At 42.3% G+C, this 22,540-nt stretch overlaps 1 protein-coding gene across 2 annotated transcripts in view; it reads right to left on the minus strand.

The window, feature by feature from the left end:
* LOC6569429 (glutamate receptor ionotropic, NMDA 2B) overlaps nt 1-22,540 on the minus strand; it is a 41,707-nt gene that overhangs the window by 17,053 nt on the left and 2,114 nt on the right. The window contains exon 2 of one of the 2 annotated variants that reach the window (XM_001995757.2): nt 7,713-8,270. In XM_001995757.2, the coding sequence (XP_001995793.1) occupies nt 7,713-7,986 (274 nt within the window). In that variant the 5' untranslated portion in view covers nt 7,987-8,270. Of the gene's footprint in view, nt 1-7,712; nt 8,271-22,540 lie in introns of those variants that run through there. The other variant, XM_032741406.1, reaches the window with a different exon arrangement.

The raw sequence follows: 22,540 nt of genomic DNA on the forward strand, positions 1-22,540 counted from the left end.
GGCCTAGCATCGAGATGGTGTGTTGGGTATAGGATTGGGATGGGTAGAAGGAGTCAAGTGAGGGAAGTGAGACCAGTGAGACAAGTGAGCCAAGTGCAGGCCGAGTGCTCATCATTATGAGCCTGTCTGTGTATAATAAAGCAATACAATGCCCATTTGTTAAAGAGGAGCTGATTTAAGGGCACCAGCTGTTGGCTTGGTTGACCTGCCCACAAGCACAGCACGAACTTTGGACTCAAGTATGCAGCATGTCAACAAACCGAAACCAAGACCGACACCGAGACCGAGACCGACACCGAAACATAAAACCCTAACCCGTAACCGAAAACCGACAAGCAAACTGCTTGTCAGCTCAGCTCAGTGAAATGGGCGTGTGCAAATGGCCAAATCAGGCAAGGATGAGGCCGAAACCGAAACCGAAACCCAGCCCAAGCTTCAAGTGCCGAGCCCGAGCCCTGGGCCGATTACGAGGCCGATGCCGATGCCGATGAGGATGACGATGCCGAGGCTCGACCAGATTGTTGCTGTTGCCGACGCCGATGCGTAAATAAAAAGTGAGCGCAATGCTAAAAGGAGCCCAAGTTCAAAAGTCTTGATGCGACATTGAGAGATTGGGGTGGGGGAGGTTGGGTGAAGGTATGTGAAGAGGGCAGCATCAGTTGACCTGGAACTGACTGTAAGCATTCTGGTGTGTCCCAATTAGATGGTGTAAGTCAACGTTGCCCATTCTGTCTACCAGTGTTTATGTGTAGCATGCCCCACAAACTTATTTTATACATCTTGACTACAGTCTCCATCCGACACCTTCCGTCCCAGCTCTCCGCTCTCCGCCCTTGACTTGTTCTAACTGCCTTAGCAGTTGTGTGTTTGTGTGTGTTGAATTTTTCTGCGTTTTCTGGGCCGTCTTGGCTTCAGTGGTTGCTGGGCCAGCTCAGGGCTATCCTTTTTCATTTGTGCTACTGCTGCCAGAAAGGGACTCCTTTGAGTTCCATTTATCCCATGCTTCGTGCCCCTTGCCCCTTGTCCCGTGCCCCGTCCCGTTTGTCAGTAAGCTATGGGCTGCTCTGGCCATTTGTTTGACTCTTGTTGCGATTTTCCTGGGCTTACTTTCGCAGCACAAACAAGGCACAAGTCGAATGGAATCCATTGTCTGTCCTCGGTCTGCAACTGCATTGTGTTGGCAGTTGTCAGATGGAGTTGTCCAAGCGGCAGAGGCAAGGGCATGCCAAGAATTGCTATGGGCCACGTACTCTGTGGCTTTCAGCACTGTTCTGTTAGGTATTCTTACTTTCACTCGAATGACTTTGTGTGGCAATCTTTTCGCTATTGGCATTCCACAGTTGCCCCTTTTCAATAAACAAGTCTCCACCAGACCAGTTAGCACTCCCTCCTCACACACATTCAGGACCCACATTCAGGTTTGGGTGATCTCCCCAAACCATTATTTACTTAGCACTAACTGGTGAGCATCAAAATTTATGAGCAGGAAAAAATACTTTGCTTGTAACCAATATTATATGTATGCACATACATATATGTATATAGACATATGTGTGTGTAGTTGCTGGCAAAGGACAGCAAGTATTTATATTGAAATTATTTGTCCCAGAGAAAGTACAGATACGTAACTCTTCCAAGCTAAAACTTACTCCGTTTCCCTACTGAAGGACACAGTCCATTAATTACTGCTGGAAAATCAAGAATTTTGAAGACATACTCGTATCTTGGCATAATATGGACTAGATACTTGTAGAGATTGAAGTTAGGCATGTTCTTGGGAACGGGGTATCCCCTAATCAAATCTAATCTGTCTCTGTCCCTTTAACTGTTTCTATATTTGTAGAAAAGCCCTTGGAACAGGGTATGTACTAGTTGAAGTCCCTCTCTCTCTCTCTCTCTCTCTCTGAACACGATTACTTATCTTGTTATTATTATTATAATCTATAAATGCGAATAGAAATTTCAAGGTGTTCAGCTGACTAAATGAATAAGCTCCTTTGACAACTTATCAACCAGTTATAAATCAGTTTTACTTTCCAGTTAAATACCCCGTATAAGTTGAGCAACGCCTGCTTTCTGCAGTCAAAGTTAGTCTTACTAAAATGTCTTAAGCACTTTGCCAAAAATGGTAAGCGTATATTGTGTGCTATAATATCAAAACTCATTTAATCTGAGAATAGCTAGCCCCCAGCAGTGGCAGAAAACGTTTTATCACTCGCCCACTATTCCCACTTATTCAGCGTTCACTGTGTTGGCCTTTAACTGAACCCGCATCGCAACAACCGTCAGCCAGGTGGGCAACCAGGTGGGCAGATGCTCAGTTCAATTAGGAGGAGGTGGGTGTGTGGGTGTGTGGGCGGGGGAGGTGGATCCAATCAGCAGCATCGACAAGTGCCCAAGCAACGCCAACGCCAACACCAACATCAACACCAACAGCAACACCTAAGCCAACACCTACAAAAGCCAGCTCCGATTCCATCGTTATTTCCAAGTGTTGAAGGCGCCTGGGGTTTGACGACTCGGACATGCCTCACCAGCATGTTAATGTGCATTTTCATGATGGCGCTTCACATTCAACGTAATTGTTGTTGTTGTTGGTGGTGTTGGTGGTGTTGTGGCTTCTATCAATGCGGTCAATGAGCGATGGTCAAAGTCAAAGGCGGGGTGTCGCTGGGGCATTTGTAATGTGGCATGTAGACAATGTGTTAACACCAACGAGGCTGGCAGCATTGTTCCTGCGTCGTTGAAAGCTGATTCTCGTGATAAACAGCAGCAGCGGCAGCGGCAGCAGGGCGGGTGAGTGCAGTCGGGTCGAGTTGGGATTATGCCTCAATTCTTCACCCGAAAACACCAAAAGCATGGACAGACACACACGCACAGTAAATGATAACTAGGGGCTAACTAATGGGCGCATACATAAGCTTGCCACTTACCACTTACCACTTACCACTTGCCACTTGCCACTTGCCACCTGCATTGTAAATGTAAAGTTTTGTGGGTCAGCAGCAAAATGGTTCTTACTTTGGAAAAGTTTGGCATAGCGGTCAGTAGTCAGCAGTCAGCAGCTTCAAAGCCTTGGATGTGTCCCATCTGTTCAGCTGGTTGACAAGAAAAATGACTTTCACAATATCAAGCTGTTACACAATGGAATGATATATATATATATATATATATATATATATATATATATGTATATATATGAAAGCCGGCGCCGGCTGCTGCTGCTGCAAAAATATAACAAAAAAAAAAAAAGAAGAGAAGCTCAATATGAAAGTGAACTAAAAAACTTATCATTTAGTTGAGTGAACGAAGCCAGAAGTTGGGTTTGCCCGATTTGTGGTTTAGTAGTCATTCAATCACTCATTGACAGCAACAATGAGCCAGTCATCAAATACACACACAAAAAGACGTATGCAGAGGGGGAAGTCGGGGAGTTGGAGAGTTGGAATACATCCGCCTCAGGGTCGCCCCATTTGGCAATCGGTTGGTTGGTCAGCATAACTGCGATTTTGGCTAACCGCTTGAAAGTGTAAATTGTCGAATCCATAATTTTCCATTTGCAAATATGTTGGGCATGTGTGCAGCCGATTGGTTGCATGGGTAAATGACTAAAAGCCATTCCATGGCGAGTATAATTCCAACTCAAATAAGAGAACTCCTCTGCAGATGTGGATGGAGTGCTTCAAGCTATTATTTCGTTGCGAAATCTATATGTATCCATAGTAATTTCATGTTGATTATCCTGAGTCAATAATACACATTGGCTATGTGATATAGCTGACCGATTATCACATAAGTACTGAATGCAGCGAGAGGAACGATAAGTTCGAAGTTTCAACACAGTTCACATCGTTGGTTTAGGTGTATGTAGATGGGGAGATGGATAATCATGCTGATCAAGATACATGCATATATAAGTGGAATAGGAGTAGCAATTGACATGCAAATCACCCCTACAAAACACATATTAAACACACAAATATTGCTTCAAGTCGAAAACATCGAAATCACATTTTGCGCAAAACGTATTAAATATTACAATATATTTAGATGCCGGAGCTGAATAAGTAATTATTTTGCAAGTATTTGACCCTTAAATGTCGAATAAATGTATTTTATTAAAAGTATACAATTTATATTGTAATTTGTAAAATGCCTCAATTAAGAAACAACTGCGACAACTATTTTTTATGAACACTGCTGAAGGAGCTTGCTCGACGACTTCTCCTTCTTGACTCCCACTTATATATATGTATATATATATATATGTATATGTATATATATTCAATGTGATATATTAGTCATACGCAGCATTGTACAAATATAGGCAATAAATTATGGTTTATGACTGCAATTGGGCATCAAATCAGTTGTAGACAAACAGATAAACAGCTTTTACTCTGGCAAGGCGACCACAGGAACGAGAGTTGAGTTTCAGGCAAAGTTCGATAATCAGGCAAGCAGCAATGCTTATCGCGTTTAAAGGAGAAAGTAGAAAGGAGAAAGGAGAAAGGAGCAAGCACAAAGCTGACGACAGCTGAGCATTGTGCACTGTGTATTGAATAGTTGGGATCTGGATTTTCATTTGCTATTCGACGCTGTTGTTATTTCTGATAGTAACAGTCAATAATCGTTTGTTGGGTCTGGCTTGGGCGGTTGGTAGGTTAAAGCAATATAATTTTATATGAAATTATATTGACACAGACACACTCAAACGCAGGACGAGCAAAGCAGGCCTAAGTGTACACAGAGAGAGAGAGAGAGAGAGAGAGCGAGAGAGGGGGAGAGCCCAAGGATGTTCGACAGCTCTTGGGTTCGATTCGTGGTAAATGTAAATGGCATTTTAAATTGTTGGGTTCACATATTTAAGCAGTGCCTCGAAGGCAATGCGACTAGTATTGGGAAGAAGCAGCCAGATCGAAGCTGGTTTCCATTGTTTGGCTAAGGCCAAGTCAATGCTTTCTATATATTTCTATATATAGCAGGATCAAGCGCTGGTCCGCCAGGCATCTGCCTGGCATCTGCCTGGCTGCTTCTCTGGCTACAATCGACAGCCCATTTGGTGTATGGGGCACGGCACAGTCAGTGCAGGGTTTTGTAAGAGCTGCAAAATCAAATTCAATTTCCATACAATTATCACACAGTTTCTGTTCAAATGAACCAAATGGAAATCCGCAAATTTTGCAGCCGCAAGCCAGCAAGCGTGGGCTTTGCGAGTGGATGAGTATACCGAATATACGAATATTCGAGTATACGAATATACGAGTATGGGAGATTTGATTTGGGTACACAAAGCGCTCAGTTCTATGGCTCAATTGGAATGGAATGGGAGGCGGGTGTGTTGAGAGCCGCCCATTGAATGAGCCAACAAACATGATATAAGCAATCAATAGAGCCAAAGTAAGTGGCGGAGCCTAAACAACAAACAGTTCAAACTGAAATTCAAATCAGTCTAACAGATACTACACTCAGAAAAACACAACACAACACAGCACGACACATCGCCCTAAAAAGTATGCTCTCTAAAAAGTTGTCTCTTTCGAAAATACATTTCTTTTTGTCTAATGTCTAAATTCAAAGTTATGTTTAAGATAATTTAATATGAATATAAATGAAAATATTAAAAAAAAAGTAGTATTATTTAGAAATTATTGCGAAAATCCAAAATATTTTGCTTGTTTCCAGAGCGTTCTTTATTTGAGTTCGATTTTTTGTTTTAGTGTAGCAGCAAGCCTATGCGCGTCTATTGTTAGGAACTTGAAGTGTGTGATGTGGAATAGAAAGCCATTATAAATTCCCAACTGACACACACACACAGACACACAAATAGGAACAGAGGAGCAGACGGAGGAAGACAGCAGACATGTTTGGCAATCAGTCGTCAGACATTTGTTATGTGTTGTAATTTGCGTACCCACATGCCAAACTCAGTTAAATTCCCAGTCCCAGTCCCAGTCCCACTCCTAGTCCCAGTCTCTGTACCAGTAGCAGTAGCAGTACCAGCACCAGCACCAGTGCAATTTCCCTGACCCTGTTTTGTGTTGCCTACCAAACATTAAACATCATGTAAATGTTTGGTTTGTTTGCATTTCAGCTGCTGTTCGAACAGCCACTGAATGATTTTATTTTATCAATATATTCAACAACAATTTCGCCGGTATCATTGGGGCAGGCTCTTCATTTGGATTAAGAGGTATTGCATAATGTTGAGTACACACACACACACACACACACACACAGGCACACACACGTAGTCAGGCACAACCAATCAGTCTATTCGCTTCAACGTCAACGGGCATAACAAGATTCATTTTTTACGGTTGAATGTGCACATAATAACATATACATACATAGCTATATATATATATATATATATATATATATATATATATATATATAGGTGGAAATGCCGTTATGTAAATACATACGTGCGGATGACGTACATAATGAGCACATTTATATGGCGAATTGGATTTATACGACCCCGAAATGTGCCCTCATTTAATTAGCCAACTTTTTAAATGAATATTGACTCAATGTTTAGTGAGTTTCCCATATGCCCCAGACATATGTATATATATATACATATATATATATATATATATATATATATATATAGAGGCATGTTGCATGTGCGTGTGTGTGTGTGTTGAGAGCCACGCCCAGCTTTGGCAGCCAACTTTGCCCGATAGTAAGGACTAGTTGGCTTTACTTTGTTTTTCTTTCGACTGCTGTGAATGCCAAAGTGGAAGAAGAAGAGACAGTGGGGCACTTGGTTGCAGAATGGAAGGGGGCGCGGCGGTCTCGTCTGAGCTTGTACGTGTACATACAGCACAGCCCAGAGCCGACAGCCAACAGCCGACAGCCTTGGTCAACACAGCCCGGCATGCAGTACCATGTACCATGTACTATGTGCCATGTACCATGTACCATGTACCCTGTACCATGTGCCATGTACCATGTACCATTTGCCTGGCTTAAGTTCTAAAATCAACTAAAGTCAAATAACCGCCTGAGTGCCTAAGTAGCTCAAGACGAATCTTAATTAAAAGTGTCGTGTGCACGCATTTTAAGGCCCACCTTGGTATATATGTATACTATGCACATACACATACATATACATATATATATATAAATAAGTATATATATATATATGCTTGTAGCCACATGTAGGTAAACAAACATCTAAATCATTGCATACATTTCAAGCAGCATCATCATATTGGAATACACGAACATGCACATATATATATATATATATAAAGTAACACCTTTGTTTTACTTTCTTCACATTTCTGTTTCAACTCATTAACTCAAACTAAGACTAGAAGTGGGCTTGACCCTGAACCGAGCAACTGTTAAACTTTGTTTGTTCAAGTTGATAAACCAGTTTTATGATCTGAATGTAGTTTTTACAGTTTATCAATAATATATGTATACATATAACAGTTTGGAGGGCTATATTTTTACAATTGTGTCTTGTATTGCAATCGGAAATCGATTTATATCGATCTTCGCATAGCGGGGCAGTTATCGATTAAATACAACAGATTAACTCGGCTGTTACTTGATAGAGTCGCAGATGCTTCCATCTGCTTGGTACAATTTACTCTTCTTCCCATTTTTATTGGGTACAGTCGGACAGCATATATATATATATATATATTATAATAGTTAATATATTAGAATGTAATAATTGGGATTTCACTTACCGGTCGGACTCGGCGTCAGGGACATCATATCGAAGTGAATGTTCTTCTGCTCGAATGAGTAGTCCTTGAGGAAGGTGAGCTTGGCGCCGCGCGTCTTGGTCAGGCCTGTGACCGCATTGTTGATGCTACGTAGATACTCGCGTTTCCCGAAGTTCGTGTGTGGCGCAATCAGGCCGATGTTCAGCTGCTCCTTGTTGGCACCGACGCCTTTGCTGAGGCTGTTGCCGCCGTTGGTTAGGCGCAACGCATCGGTGCATGGACATGACACACACATGATTATGACTAGCAGTGGCAGCAGTGACAGCCGTGGCAACCAACTACATTTTTTACCATTGCCAGTTGTTTTTGATGTTGATGTTGATGCTGCTGCTGCTGCTGTTGTTGCTGTTGTTGTTGCTGTTGCTGTTGCTATTGTGAAACTTCTTATATTGCTATTGTGATCTGTGTTGCTGTTGGCAGTGTTGCATTTGTTGTCATCGACTGAATTGATGCTGGTTCCGACAGCAGCTTTGCTTGGTATTGTTGCTGCTGTTGTTGTTGCTGTTGTTGTTGTTGTTGCTGTTGCTGTCGCCGACATTTTCGTATCAACGACAATGAAACGTTTTGTGCTGCTCTCACTCAACATAGCAGCAACTATTGCTGTTGTTGGTCTACATTTCAGTTTAACTCTTGTTCTGCTGCTGCCACGCGTCAGCTGACGCTGTTGCCACTCCAAATGCGTTCGTTGTATGTTGTTGTTGTTGTTGTTATTGTGCGAGTTCGACTGTTGCTGCTGCTGCTGTTGGTGCTGCTGTTGCTGTTGCTGTTGCACAGCATGGCGAGTTAGTTCGACCATAACCTATACCAAATATCCTCGATTGCTCGATTGCTGCTGCTTCACTGACCGTCCACTCAATTGAACTAATAATGTTAAATGTAATTGAATTATTCTCTCGGATATCGTTTTTTACTTTTCTCGTCGATTCTCTTCTTTTTTCGTTCCTTCTTATTGCTTTCCACTGCCAGGTTGACCCGCTGCTTCGTTGCCACTTTTTGGCTAATTCGATTTCATGTTTCTATCTTCTTTCCTATGTTGTAGCTCTCTCTTAATTGTTGCCTCATTGCGAGTGCCTGAATAGCTTCCTCGTATTTTTGTTGCTCTTTTTGTCTATTTACATAAATATTTTGTTTATAGCTTTGTTTTTGTTTTTGGTGGATGGATTGGGTTCATAAACAGTTCCATTTCTTTTGCAAAATTTCAGTTGCTGTTTGCTGTTTGCCGTTGTTTGTTGTTCTTGTTGTTATTGTTTGTTGTTGTTTGTTGTTGCCGCAGCTGCACTTGCAACTGATATCCTTTGCTTTGTTTTGCTTTACTCGATTTTCCCCTCTGGCCGTTGGTTAACTTATTGAAAATACAGCCTCCATTATGCACTGCTAATATCCAAGTCGAACAAATTTAAAGTCATTTCACACACACACACACACACACACACATACACTCTGCTGCTGCAGCAGCAGCAAACAACAGCTGCAACAAGCTGACGCTTTCCGTTTCCGTTTGCTAATTTATTGTTTGTTCAAAGTTGACAGCAAAACATGGACAATTGTTTGCTGCAGGTGTTGTTATTGTTGCTGCTGTTGCTGTTGCTGTTGCTGCTGTTGCTGCTGCTGTTGTTGCCTGAGTGAAGTGGTTGCCTGTGCACAGGATGTAAAGTGTTTGGTATTTATATGCGCACAGGTGGCAATTGTTATTGTCGTTGCTGCTGCTGAGGCAGTGCTAAATTCAATTTAACGCTGCTTCATCCTGAATATGAGTCTCCGTGTGTATAATGTGTATAAATTAATTACAACATTAACTCACACACACACACACATACAGAGAGAGAGAGAGAGAGAGTGCGACAATTCTGCAGTTGTTTGAAGTTGAGCTACTGTTGCCACTTGGGCGTCACACTTGCAATTGGGGCGTGGCGCATGAGTGACTTATGGCCAACAATTTGCCGGTTATTATGCTTGGCCATTATGTATTTTCATATTTCATTATTATTACTATTACTATTATTATTGTTAGTATTGTTGCCATAAGTAGGAGTACTTTAAGTTATTTGTCTTTTGTTTGGGCGACACCGTCGGGAGGTGGAAGGTGGCTGGTTGGGTGGTTGGGTGGCTGGGTGGGTGGTTGGTGGTTGGGGGATTGTAATGGGCAGTGTTGCTAGTGTTGGGCTTTGATGGTATTCTGCTTACATCTTGCTACGTCAGCACATTGTCGATGTGGCCTTGTTCGCCTTGGTGCCTTCTCGCTTTCTCACACACACACACATACTCTTTATCTCTCTCTTTCTCTCTCTCTCTCTCTCTTTCAAACTCTCACTCAGTGACGTTCGCGCTGTCGCTCTTTCTCTTTCGCTTTCGCTGTCGTATTTTTGTTCGGCTTGCAACTAAAGCTGAGGGCGTAGCTGTTGACACTGGAACTGGGAAATGGGAACTGGTAGCTGACATCTGACAACTGGGAACGGGGAACGAGGAACTGGGAACTGAGCTTGGGACTAGCATAGAGACTAAAGCGACTAAACAGACTGGAGACTCAAAGCCTTGGCCCGGCGATTTGATGGGCGTTTTTTGATGCCGGGTGGTATTGCCCTAAACTGTGTTTTGTCACTTAGTTGCTGTCAATAAGAAGCTAAACTGCTCTACATATATATATGTATATATGTATATACATATATATATATATGTCTATACATATGTGTGTGTGTGTGTGCCTGGTTTTGTTGTTGACCCAATGCTGCGGGATAGAGCTGTGATTACTTTGCGGACTGTCTATGTTTTGTCCTGAGCCGCAACACGGGCAACAACAACATAAGCTGCATTGCTTGCCGCAGCAGCCAAAGACACAGAAGGTCACAGCTATTCAATAGACATATCCATACCAGCCCACAAGCACACACACACATACACACACACACACACACACAGACTGGCTAGCCATAAAATGCGTTGTCTTTTATTCGCCTATATCCTTGTTGTTGCTTTTGTCAATGTCTAGGCCCGTATCTGAGCCTATGCTACAAGCACACACACCACACAACATATATATATATATGTATATACTATAGATATACTCATCTATATGTGTGCTCATGACAAGGCAGCAATAAATTGTATCTTATGAAAAGCAAATAAAAAACCGCCACTGGCTCCTTGCCGATATTGGCTCCTTTGGCTGCTTTATGCCGTTATGCCTCATACGCAACGTTGCCTGCCCAACATATAGATTAACACAAACATTCATACATATACATATATACATATACATATATATATATATATATATATATATATATATATATATATATATATATATATATATACCTGCTTGTCTCACTAGCTCCATTTAGTTTCAGTTCTAGTGTTCGAACGTGGTGCGAATTTTGTGGCATCTGCTGCTCTGATTGAAAGTGAAAGTGTCATTTGAGTGTTGTGAATGTTAATATACCCTGTATTCTTCTGGCCGAAAAGAGGGGATGTACAATGCTGCAGCAGCAGTCAACAGTTTATTTGCCTAGATTTAAAAGAGTTCCTTAGCTCGACAGCCTGGTAGTTGGAGAGGCAAGGCTCGATTGGCAAATACCCAAATACCCAGTATATAATTAATAATATAATAATATAATTTGAGCAACTTTATACCAGTAAATAGTTCCTACGCCTAACAGCCCCCCCGAACTTGGAAAATATTTGTGGACTGACGTTTGGTGACTTCCGTTCTTATTTTGCGTCACAGGTTCTCAATCAAATTGTGGTTTGCCGCGTTTTTTAGAGTAGCACTACCAATATTTTTAGTACTTTATATATTTATATATATATATATATATATATGTATCAGAGTATCAAGCCGGAATCGGAATCGCATGTTGACCGATAGAAATGCAGAATCGAAATCGAAATCAGAGCCAATTTTCAGCATTTTCTTAAGAACAAGTTTCTAGACTTGAAACGGCCGAATCGGAACAAAAAAAAAATAAGGATTTGCAGTTAGTTTCATCTGGAAGTAGATCACTACAATTAAGATACCAATACGTAAACCAATACCGTAAATATGTTTGCAAAAATACCGAAAATTGTATACTTTATGAACCAGAATCTGACTCTGAATCGGAAGCGGCACCGGAGTTCTTTTCGGCTTGACAAACTGATATATATATATATATATATATATATATATATGTATATGTAAAGTATATCAAAATTTAACTTTAGCCGGATTTGCTTCTTCTTCTTGCTTTGCCACGTACAACACTTTTGACACATTTTTATTGCAACAGGGTGTGGAAACAGAGGAATTAAAATTTGTTGATATCTATTTCAATATTGTTGTTTGAAACAGATTCCAATTTCTCTTAGTTTTTATTGTATGTGTGTGTGTATTGTGTGTGTGTTTGTGTGTGTGTGTTGTTGTTGTTGTTGTCGATGCTGCATTGGCATTCTCATCATCAACTGTCCGTTGGCGCGTTGCTTTCGTTGCCATTTTTATGATTCCTAATGCTTACCCCAACATGCCACACTCAGCCCCACCTACCCCCTCCCCCTGCATTTGCAACGACAGCTTCTTGACACGCACACACACACACACACAAACACACACACACAAACACACGCACACGCACAGGAGTGGAAAAAGGGGTTAGCGCTTCTTTGGCAAGGACGTGAGCATTTTTTTCTTTTTTTGGGCAACTTGTGCGCCTTTCGACCGTGTGACAGTTTTGTTTTGTTTGTTTTTTTTTGGCCTGTCGTATTTATTTGCTGCAGACTGTGCCACGCCCACAGGCGGTGGCACTAGACAAAGGTTGATGCAATGTTGTTGTTGTTCTTGTTGTTATTGCTGCTCTATATATGTATGTATGTGTGTGTGTGTGTGTGTTAGCCAGTTTCATGCCTTAACTGCCGTATGCCTTGCCTTGCCTTGCCTTGCCTTTGTGCTCCCTCTGCTTCATCTATTATTCAGCCGCTACAACACCCACAACCACCCCACGCCCCCCCCCCCCTCCTCACCCCCATCCACTCGCTGGAAGGCAGTGTCCTTCACCTTCTGTAGTCGTAAATCGGCAGTGCGTCGACCGCTGTCAGCGTGCGTCTTCTTAAGCATATATTCATGCCTCTCATTGTTGCTGCCCCATTATTGTGATTGTTGCTGCTGCTGCTGCTGTTGCTGTTGATGTTGCTGCTGAGCCAGCTGCTTATTAGTTTTTGGCCATTTTGCCACTTTTGCCACTTTGGCCATGTCGTTGACGCTGTCGCCGCTTCAAAAGAGCTAGCAACCAGCCAAAAAAAAAAAAAAAAAAAACGAAAAAAACTGAAAGCACAACAACAAAAGCAACAACACAAAATACAAGAAAAAAAAAACTGTCAGCCGAGAAAAATGGGGCGTGTTATCTTTTTGACGTTGATGATGCGCGATTCGTTAGCAGAACAAGAGCAAGAACAGCAACAACAGCAACAACAACAACAATTCCAATTACAATAACAGAAAAGAACGTTAAAGGAGCAGCTGTCTTACATTATACTACATGCATATATATGTATATATATATATATATATATATATATATAGATATATATGTATATATTTATATATATCCACACGCACACAATTAATTCAGTTGGTAAACCTTTGTTTTTGTGTTGTGTGTTTTCTTGTTATTGTTTGTGTTAACTTTGTTTCAGCTTTGCTTCGACATCATGTGTGTGTGTGTGTGTGAGCCACAACAACAACAATAAGAAAATGCTAACTCAAAACGTTGTTCAAAAGTTGCAACAATGCAACAGCAGCAGCAACAGCAGTTGCTGTTGAACACGATTCTCTCAAGTTGCCAGCCTTAGCAAGAGGAGGTAGTGTGGAGTAGGGGGGTGGGGGGGGGAGTGGGGAGCATGATACGTGCTGGGAATTGTGGGGCACTTAGCGGTCGCATTGTTAACCATCGATTTCAAGTTATTTACTTGTCAGGTTTGTTTTGTTTATGTCACTTTTAATCGGCTTTGCTGCCGACTCTGATGCACACGAAAAAAAAGTATGAGCACAAAAAAAAAGAGTATATATTTATATATATATATATATATGTATATTTATACACATGCAGCACACAGTTGTAGCCCTGGTAACACCACTGTTCGCCCAGGCATCTTGGCGCACTGGCAGCTAAGGCACATTAAAAAAAAATCGTTGCATACCTTTAGGCAATATTAAAAACAGCGCGTAACTATTATGTGTGTGTGTGTGTGTGTGTGTGTGTGAGAGCATAACTTCAAAGAGCAGATTCATTTGTGTGCTGTGTTGTGCAAGAAGAAGAATAGCAACAACAACAATAATACAAACAGCATTATTTAAGCATGCACTTTGATCACAAACTGTTTTTGTTGCTGCTGTTACTGTTACTGTTGCTGCTGCTGATGATGCTGCTGCTGCTGTTAGGCTATTTGTGGCGGTGACTGCAGCTTGAGCATGGGTGTGTGTGCGTCTGTAGGACAGCAGAAGGAGGCGAGTTAGCGAGAAAAGAGAAACACAGCAGCAGCAGCAAAATATAACAAGAAACAAGTCCACACCCAAAAATTCAAAGGCACGCACGACGCCGACGCCGACGCCGACGTCGACGCGCACACACACACACACACACACAGGCACACGCACAGAGTCAGCGACACACTGACACAGAGACACACACACACAGATGTACTTTAATAAGTATATATATATATATATATGTATATATTTGCGAGCTAAATTTGTGGCCTGGATTTGCGTTAACTGCTTTTTGGCTTTTGTCAATTTTCTGCGTGCTAAGAACTAAGAGCTGAGTGCTGAGAGCTAAGCGACTAGACGCATCGCTAGCCTCGTTTGTTTGCTTACATTCACTGTTTACTGTTTACCGTTTACTGTTATTATTATTATTATTCTTATATTTTTCCTTTCAGTCAGCCGTCGTCACTTGGTCAGCCAGGCCAGTTTAACTGGCAAACGCTTGCCTGGAAGCCAAATGGCCTGCAGTAAAATACTCCCAGTCACAGTCCCAGTCCCAGTCCGAGTCCAAGTCCTAGTTCCAGTTGTGTTTTGTGTCTTAGTCCGAGTCTGAGCTTAAGTTGAAGTCTGCGTCTGAGTCTGAGTTGAAGTCTGTGTGTCTTGTGTCTGGCTTAGCGTTGTTGTCGTCGCGCGTTTTGTTGGCCACTCTTGTTAAGCCCGCTGACGAGATGCGACGATGCCGATGCGGACTGTATGCGACGAGCAACGAAGTGGCACTGCCAACCCGGGCCACAAGCACAAACGTTACTACCAGCAGCATCAGCATCAGCAGCAGCAGCAGCATCAGCAGCAGCAGACAAGCGACGAGCAAAAAAATGGATGCTGATTATGAAATTTACAGAAACTTCACACACACACACACACACACACACACGCTTGCATGCTGCTGTATTTGTGTGCTCAGCACTGGCATTGTGATTTTTTGTGTGCCATCAAATGCTCTCTTGTATGTGTGTGTGCGTGTGTGTGTGTGTGGCCCACTGGCCGACGGGCCAGAATGCAAAAGCATCCTTGCGTTCGTCAATGTCAAAGGAGCGCGCAGACTTTTCTGCCCAAAACAACTCTCTCAGTTACTGCGCGCCAAAGCGTCGCAAAAACGCCCTCAGCCATTGCGTATACGTATTATGGGGCCACTGCCCGTGCGTCAGCCTCTCACGCAGACTCACTCACACACACACGCTCTCTGTCTCTCTCTCTCGCTCGTGCCCAAAACCCATTTTGCACTCCCTCTCTCTCGCGCTGGCCTCAAAAGTCGCATTGCCCAACACATTGATTTGGCGTTGCCAGCTAGTTTGATTGCACTTTAATTACAAATGTTAAAAATTTGCATATACAATATTTAATTACTCACTAAATCTGAGTCTAACGTAAATTCTACCAAACTTAAGCAAGGCACATTGTTGAAAATGGAGTTAAATTAAGGCAATAGAAAGGGCAGCACACGCAAAGTTAATTAACGAAAAGTAAAAAGTTAATAGATTAAAAACAAAAAGCTAACGAGTTTTTCAACAGTCTGGCAGCACAGCCGGTCTGCTTAGCGCGAGTGCAAATGCGAGAGTGCCAGGAGAGGGAGACTGTGACTGAGAGAGAGAGAGAGAGCGTTTGCTGCGCAGGTCCGAATAAACAAACATCGGCTGCGTCAGCATTCTGAGCTGATGGAGCGACTTGCCCTCACTGAGGTCAGAGCTGGCTGCTCGGCTGTTTATCTACTCGGCTGCTCATCTACTCGGCTGTTCCGCTGTTCGGCTGTGCGGCTGTTCGGCTGTTGGGCTGTTGGGCTGTTTGCGTGGTCAGTGGTGGGAGTTTCGTTTGCTGCGACAGTTCGACTCGGTTCGGCTCTTCTGACAAGGCTGAAAAACCACGTGTTGATTTGTTTTGATTATGCGCATTTTGCCAGCGAAACTTTTTTAATTGAATCCTTTTTGCCAGGCCAGGCCAGGCCAGGTTTGGCAACGCCAGCGCAGGGCAGGGCTGAACTGGGCTGGGCTGGGCAGGGCTGAGCGCGAGAACTGCTTGAGAGGCTGGAAGTACTGCTACTGCTACTACTACTACTACCACTGCCACCACCAGCATCACTACTAATGCTGCTGCCTCTGTCTTTGCCCATGGGCAACGTCATCGTCATTGTCGAGGCTGTTTGGACTTTTAGCATTGACTTCGACTTCGACTTCGTATTCGGTTATTTTTATTGGGTTGGGTTGGGTTGGGTTTTGGGACAACGCTTCCATGCGTTGTCGGCGTGTAAACGTTTTGCGGCTGTGGCTTTGGTTCTGGCTCTGGCTATGGCTATGGCTCTGGCTCTGGCTGCCAAGTTGGTAAATTAATAAATTGCCTGTATAAACGTGGGCCCCAAAGTGCGTCATTTGACGAAATTTGATCGAGCAGCGACAGCAGGGACAAGCGATTAACCATTAGACCGCTGACATAGACATGTCTATGATAGATTCTGTCCCACCAATAAACACCAATTGAGACAATTGAGAAGAGTCAGTCAGTCAGTCAGTCAGTCAGTGAGCGGACAGAGAGAAATACAGAGAGAAACTGGTAGAGTTATTGTTGAGTTGATGGATGCGGGTGGGGTGAGGGGGGGAACAATGATTGAAATTCCGTTTATACACTTGCTCCAGTTATTCATCGTTTTTCTCCCAATAAAGATCAAGCACACATTGCGCATCTTAAACAGATCACTCATAACAAGCACTATGCTAAATTATCATTGCACTCCAATATTGCATAAGAGAAGCAAAAATCATTGTGAGTGTGTAGATTTTTGCGGATTTGTGTGAGTTTGCATAGCACATTTTGTGTGCTTGGCGCAATTTGGTTGTGGAGAAAGGAGAAATGAGGCAAGCAAGCAGAGAAGGCTGGCAAGTTGGCAAGTTGGGAAGAAGAAGCCTATCGGGCAGAGGGGCAAACAAGACATATGCAAGGGAGTAGGAGGCATTGACAGGGGGTAGGGGGGGGGGGGGGGTGGGTTTGGTATAGAGGCTCAGGGGCATATCATAGTCATGGGCAACAAAAATATGCGCATATCTTCAAAGCGCACTCACGCACATATGCGCACACATGAGCAAACACACACACACACACACAGGCAGAGTTGGAGCTAGGAGAACAATCCTCATCGTCATCATCATCATCATCATTACCATCGTCGTCATCATTCATCGTTTTCATAGTTGGAATGAAATTGGAAGCGCTTAAAACACATTTTTTGGGCGTTGTACCAGCCAGCATTTATTGTGTTTGGCTTTTGCTTGTATTTTGTATATTATAAATTTGCTCGTCACACATACACACACACACAGACACACGCAACGCACACACACACACACACTAATGTAGACTGTGGCAAGTTGGTTGCCACAAGCTCCATTTAAGGAGCAGAGACGCAAATGTGGCTGCGCTCGTGGCCAGAGCAACCGCTTTTCTGCCTTTTCGGTGTTTTTTTCTTTCTCTACTTTTCATTTTAGAGCTACGCGATTAAAGCAATTTTCCACATCATTGAATTGTGCTCAATTTACACAGGATGTGCCTCAATAAGTCTGAGTCGCTCAAGTTAAGACACACACAGCCCACACACAGCCCACTCCTTGAATAGTTTCGAGCTGGCAATGTACGATTTTGATTGCCATTCAATTTGCATAATTGTATCTGCAGGTTGATCATTTGGTGCCTCGCCAATTTCCGATTAATGCAATTATGTGCCTAAACTGCAATTACCGCATTCACTCGACAGAGAGAGAGAGAGAGAGAGAGAGCGAGAGAGAGGAACGAAGAGAGAGAGAGAGAGCTCGACTAGTCGTTAACCTGTAACAATCATAAATTGATAAACTGATTGCTTGCACAACCTTTTTTTATTGCAATCGAAAATCGATTTGTATCGATAAAACGGAACTTATATATTTTCCAAATTTGAAGTCATTGCTTATCCTAAATATATACACATTATGGGATCGAAGAATGTCTCCTTCTGCCTGTGACAAACTCACGCACAACTTCAGCATACCCTTTCAGACCCATTTGTAATGGGTTCAAAGTACAACTAATTCCGGGCTATGTAGACACATGTATACATTCATACATCTATCTATATACATACATATAGCAGGTATATCCCGTTTAAGCACCGATAAGCATACTTTGAATCACTTTGAGTGCATCTGCAGCAAATGGCATTTGATAAAATAAACATAAAAATCGCTTCACACGCAGCAAACGTTATTCGACTGAGTTCAGATTCGATTAAAGGGAATCTACATATACTCTATATATATATATATATATATATATATATATGGATTTTGACGTAAATCATAACACACACAGAGAAAGAGAGAAAGAGAAAGAGAGAGTCAGTCCAGAATCGAATGGGAAAAATCCATTAATTCGTTTGGCTTTTACAGCCAACGGCTGAAGTAACGGAACCACTTCTCCTGCCCCCCTTTTGCAATGGCATCTGCACGTTTTGTGTCTTGTAGGAGCACACACACACACACACACACATGGCTGGATGGGTGTTAGCTGGGCTAAAAGCGAGAAGCGTGCAAACGCATAATGCGCAGATCAAACACATTTTACAGCTGCAGGCGCTGACAGCGAAAGCAAAGGCAATAGCAAAAGCAAAAGCAAAAGCGTTAGCAATAAGAAAAGCTAGTTCGGAATGTTGTAGTCGAGAGTGCTCGACTGGAAGATAACCGCGGGCCCAAAAATTATATAAATAAATTGCTCCAAGTGAAGCTGTGCAAGTTCCAATTTGTGTAGCTATTATCCTCACTTATCAATCACATTGATTTGAAAATAGAAATATATGTATATATATATATATATATATGTATAAATAAATGGATAAATAGATAGTTAGATAACAATAAGAATCGATATGCTTGATTTAAGTAGATGCTTAATAAGATTAGATAATAGTTATAACTTTAATCTTGGTTTGTAGTTACAATGTGAATAAATACAAATAATAAATAACTGAAATAAGGCATTAAGTTTCACTTATTTCAAGAGCTATACACATATTAAGCTATTTAATAAATCATACATTTTCATAAAAATAAAATAAAAGGTGTAGCTAAAACAGGAATATTAAGCTCGTTAGGATTTTTGATTGTAATCTGTTAATGATTACATAATATTTGTTTTCCTTTGCACATCTGATGGCAAAAGGGTCTAAAGGGATTTGCCCAACTGAGGCAGGTGGAGAGGAGTAAGCAAACTTGAAAGATAAAAGTCCAAACACGTCTGCAGCCGATTAGGTGCGATGAACTGTAGCCAGCCCCCTCCCTCCCCATCCGAAAATATGGCCAAAACAGAGCAATCAGAGCAATCTCATTTACGTGTTAGTCACACTAGGCTGACTGGTGTCTGCTGTCTTGTTGTGTGGCTGTTGGCTGGCTTGTTGTATGCCTCACGACGGTTCACACACGCAATGCCTTTGGGCCGGGGCAGGATAGGTAGTCGTATTTAAATTAAATACGTGCCTGCCACGAAAGATGCAAATCGTGTTTGTACTCGCTGCAAATAGCTAGTTTCATGTCGCAATTTAATCAGCAGCAGCTTTGACTTTTCACTCCACAACATCAATTGTTGCGACACTTTTCCGAGAAAGAAAATAACCTGAATTGCTGCATGCCTTCAGGCGCCAGCTTCTCACAGATATGTATACATATGTAAACATTTATATATATATACATATATATATATATGGCATATGACTTCACAGTCCCAGCCACGTGTGGGAAGCGACAATAGAGCACCAGGAAGGTAGCTTGTGTATGACAAGTATATTGACAGGACACCGATTTCAACAGCAACAGCAACACACACATATATATATATACACAGATATCAAGAGTAGACACAGAGAACAGTTGAGAAGGCTGTAATCGACTATGAGATACCCTGAGTCCAGCTATTCAAAATTTAGTTCAAGTTTTACTTCTCATTCAAATGTAAGCATGCGTGGAACTGTTCTCATTTCTGATGGCATAGTTGGCATAGATACTGACAGCCTAAGGCAACGCAAACAGGAGAGAACGTTCCCCGTCGAGCATAGCCGACTGCGAAATACTCTGATACCACAATTAATACCAGCTGACAACAGGTAGCAGGCAACAGGGTGCGTCTCTAGCCAACAAATGCAAATCTTTGAAGGAGATTTTTTTTGGTAATCTACTCAGTCCAAGTCTGCCTTTCAAATTGTGCGCTTTGGCTTTGTAGTGGGCGTGGCGGAAAAAGGAAATGTTGGAAGAGGTTGCTAGTAACCAGAAGAAAACCCTTCCAAGTTTCGACAATTTAGCTCTTCAATTGCGAGAGTATAAAAATAAATAGAGATCATATTCAAGCATGTGTGTGTGCGGGTGTGTGTGTGTGTGTGTACATGTAATCGAAGATAACGGAATATAGGCTCGCTTCGATCATAATGCCATCCCTTTCTCACACAGACCACGTATAAACCTGATGAGGCCAGAGACGCCTGCTTAACGACAAATTTATAATACTCTCTCTCTCTCTCTCTGTCCCTCTCTCTCTCTCTCTCTGTCTCTCTCTATCTTTCTCTGCAAGGGTGTGATAACAAACAAGTGACTGTGAAGCAGGCAACGGGGAACGGGGAACACAGCTGACACCTGAAAGCGTCGATGGACAGGTGGGCAGCAGCAGCAGCAGCGAGTCTGTGTGTGTGTGTGTGTGTAGGTGTGTTGGTGTGTTGGTGTGTGTGTAACTTACTAGCTTGCTGACGAGGCTTACTCTGTTCAAATGTCTGCCTGTGTCCTTGTACCTGTTCCTGTTCCTGTTCCTGCCAGACTAATGTTTGCCCAGCACGCACTTGGCGGCTTTTTGGCTTACCGCCATGCGAGGAGCGCATTTGCCACTCCAACTCAATTGCAGTGTTTGCTTAAGTTAGAGTGGACACACATACACACACTCTCACACACACACACACAGACACACATACAGACACACACACACACACACACACAATTTGCACTTGGTAGTTGTGCGTGGTTCTTCGGATTGAAATTGAATTGGAAATTGAAATTGAAATTCGAGTCTGAATTTGAATTTGATATCGTTGTTTAATTAGCGACACTTTTCTATTATTATTCTATGCTTGCCACTGCAGCTGGCAACGCCAAAGAAACTCGACAGAAGCATGGCAATAGTACCTGGTCCTTCTGGATCCTTGGATCATTTGGATACTGCTGGCAGGCACTGAACCCATTCAAATGGCCAACAACGGTTAACAAGATTTGTGTGTAGAACGCAGAGCGAAGCATTGTCGACCCCATAAAGTCTATATACATATATGTGCTCGTTCAGCAGAGTCGAGAAAGCCTTGTCCATTTGTCCGTTTAGCGACTGTAGACCTCAAATTTGGACTATAGTTTCACGTATTCCCCGAGCAGATCAAGTTTATTTCATTTGATGATGACAATTTTGAAAGCAGATACTTCCCGTTATTATATAATGTAGATTGACATATGATTGATGAAGATGATTGATCAAGATCCCATACGAAACCTCCAAGTTCGAGTCCAAAACATATTCTCATATTGAACTCATTATTAGCAGCAGACGCGAGCATTTTCACTATATCAAATGCGGAAGGGAAATTGGGCAATAAAACTAGAATATATTTAACAGTTGTGTGCAGGGTATATCGTAGTCGTGCTCACTCCACTACAGTAAGAATACTTACTTGTTTTTGTTGTGGTTTTTTGTTTTTTGTTTTTATTCTTTTCTATCTTTTTCAATTCAATTGGATTGTATTCTGTATGTGTGTGTGTGTGTGTGTGTGTGTGTGCGTGTGTGTGTGTGTGAGTGTGGGGGGATGTTTTCAGTGCATTTCTTGGATTTACAGACATCAGTCACTTTCAACAACAACAATTAATGATAACTGGCTGTTTATCTCTATATCTTCCGTTTCCTCTCTCTCTCTCTTTCTCTCTCTCTCTCTCTCTCTCTCTCTCTCTACTTGTGTGTGTGTTTAGCACACGTGCTCAGCAACAACAACAACAACAACAACAACCACAACATAATAAAAAATCGGACACCATGTTTTGCTCGTTTTGTTCATTTTTTATGAGAGCTATTTGTCATTTCCTCTACAAACACTCACACACACCAACACACACACACCAACACACACACACACACACACACACACAGAGAGAGAGAGAGGGATTCGTATATAGAGTGAACTAGGATATATGGGCGAGAGTCCGTCTTGCTTGTGTCCATCAGTTAACATCCATCTCACTTTGCTCAG

The sequence above is a fragment of the Drosophila grimshawi genome, unplaced genomic scaffold, assembly GCF_018153295.1.
Source record: "Drosophila grimshawi isolate 15287-2541.00 unplaced genomic scaffold, ASM1815329v1 contig_848, whole genome shotgun sequence".
NCBI classification, from domain to species: Eukaryota; Metazoa; Arthropoda; class Insecta; order Diptera; family Drosophilidae; genus Drosophila; species Drosophila grimshawi.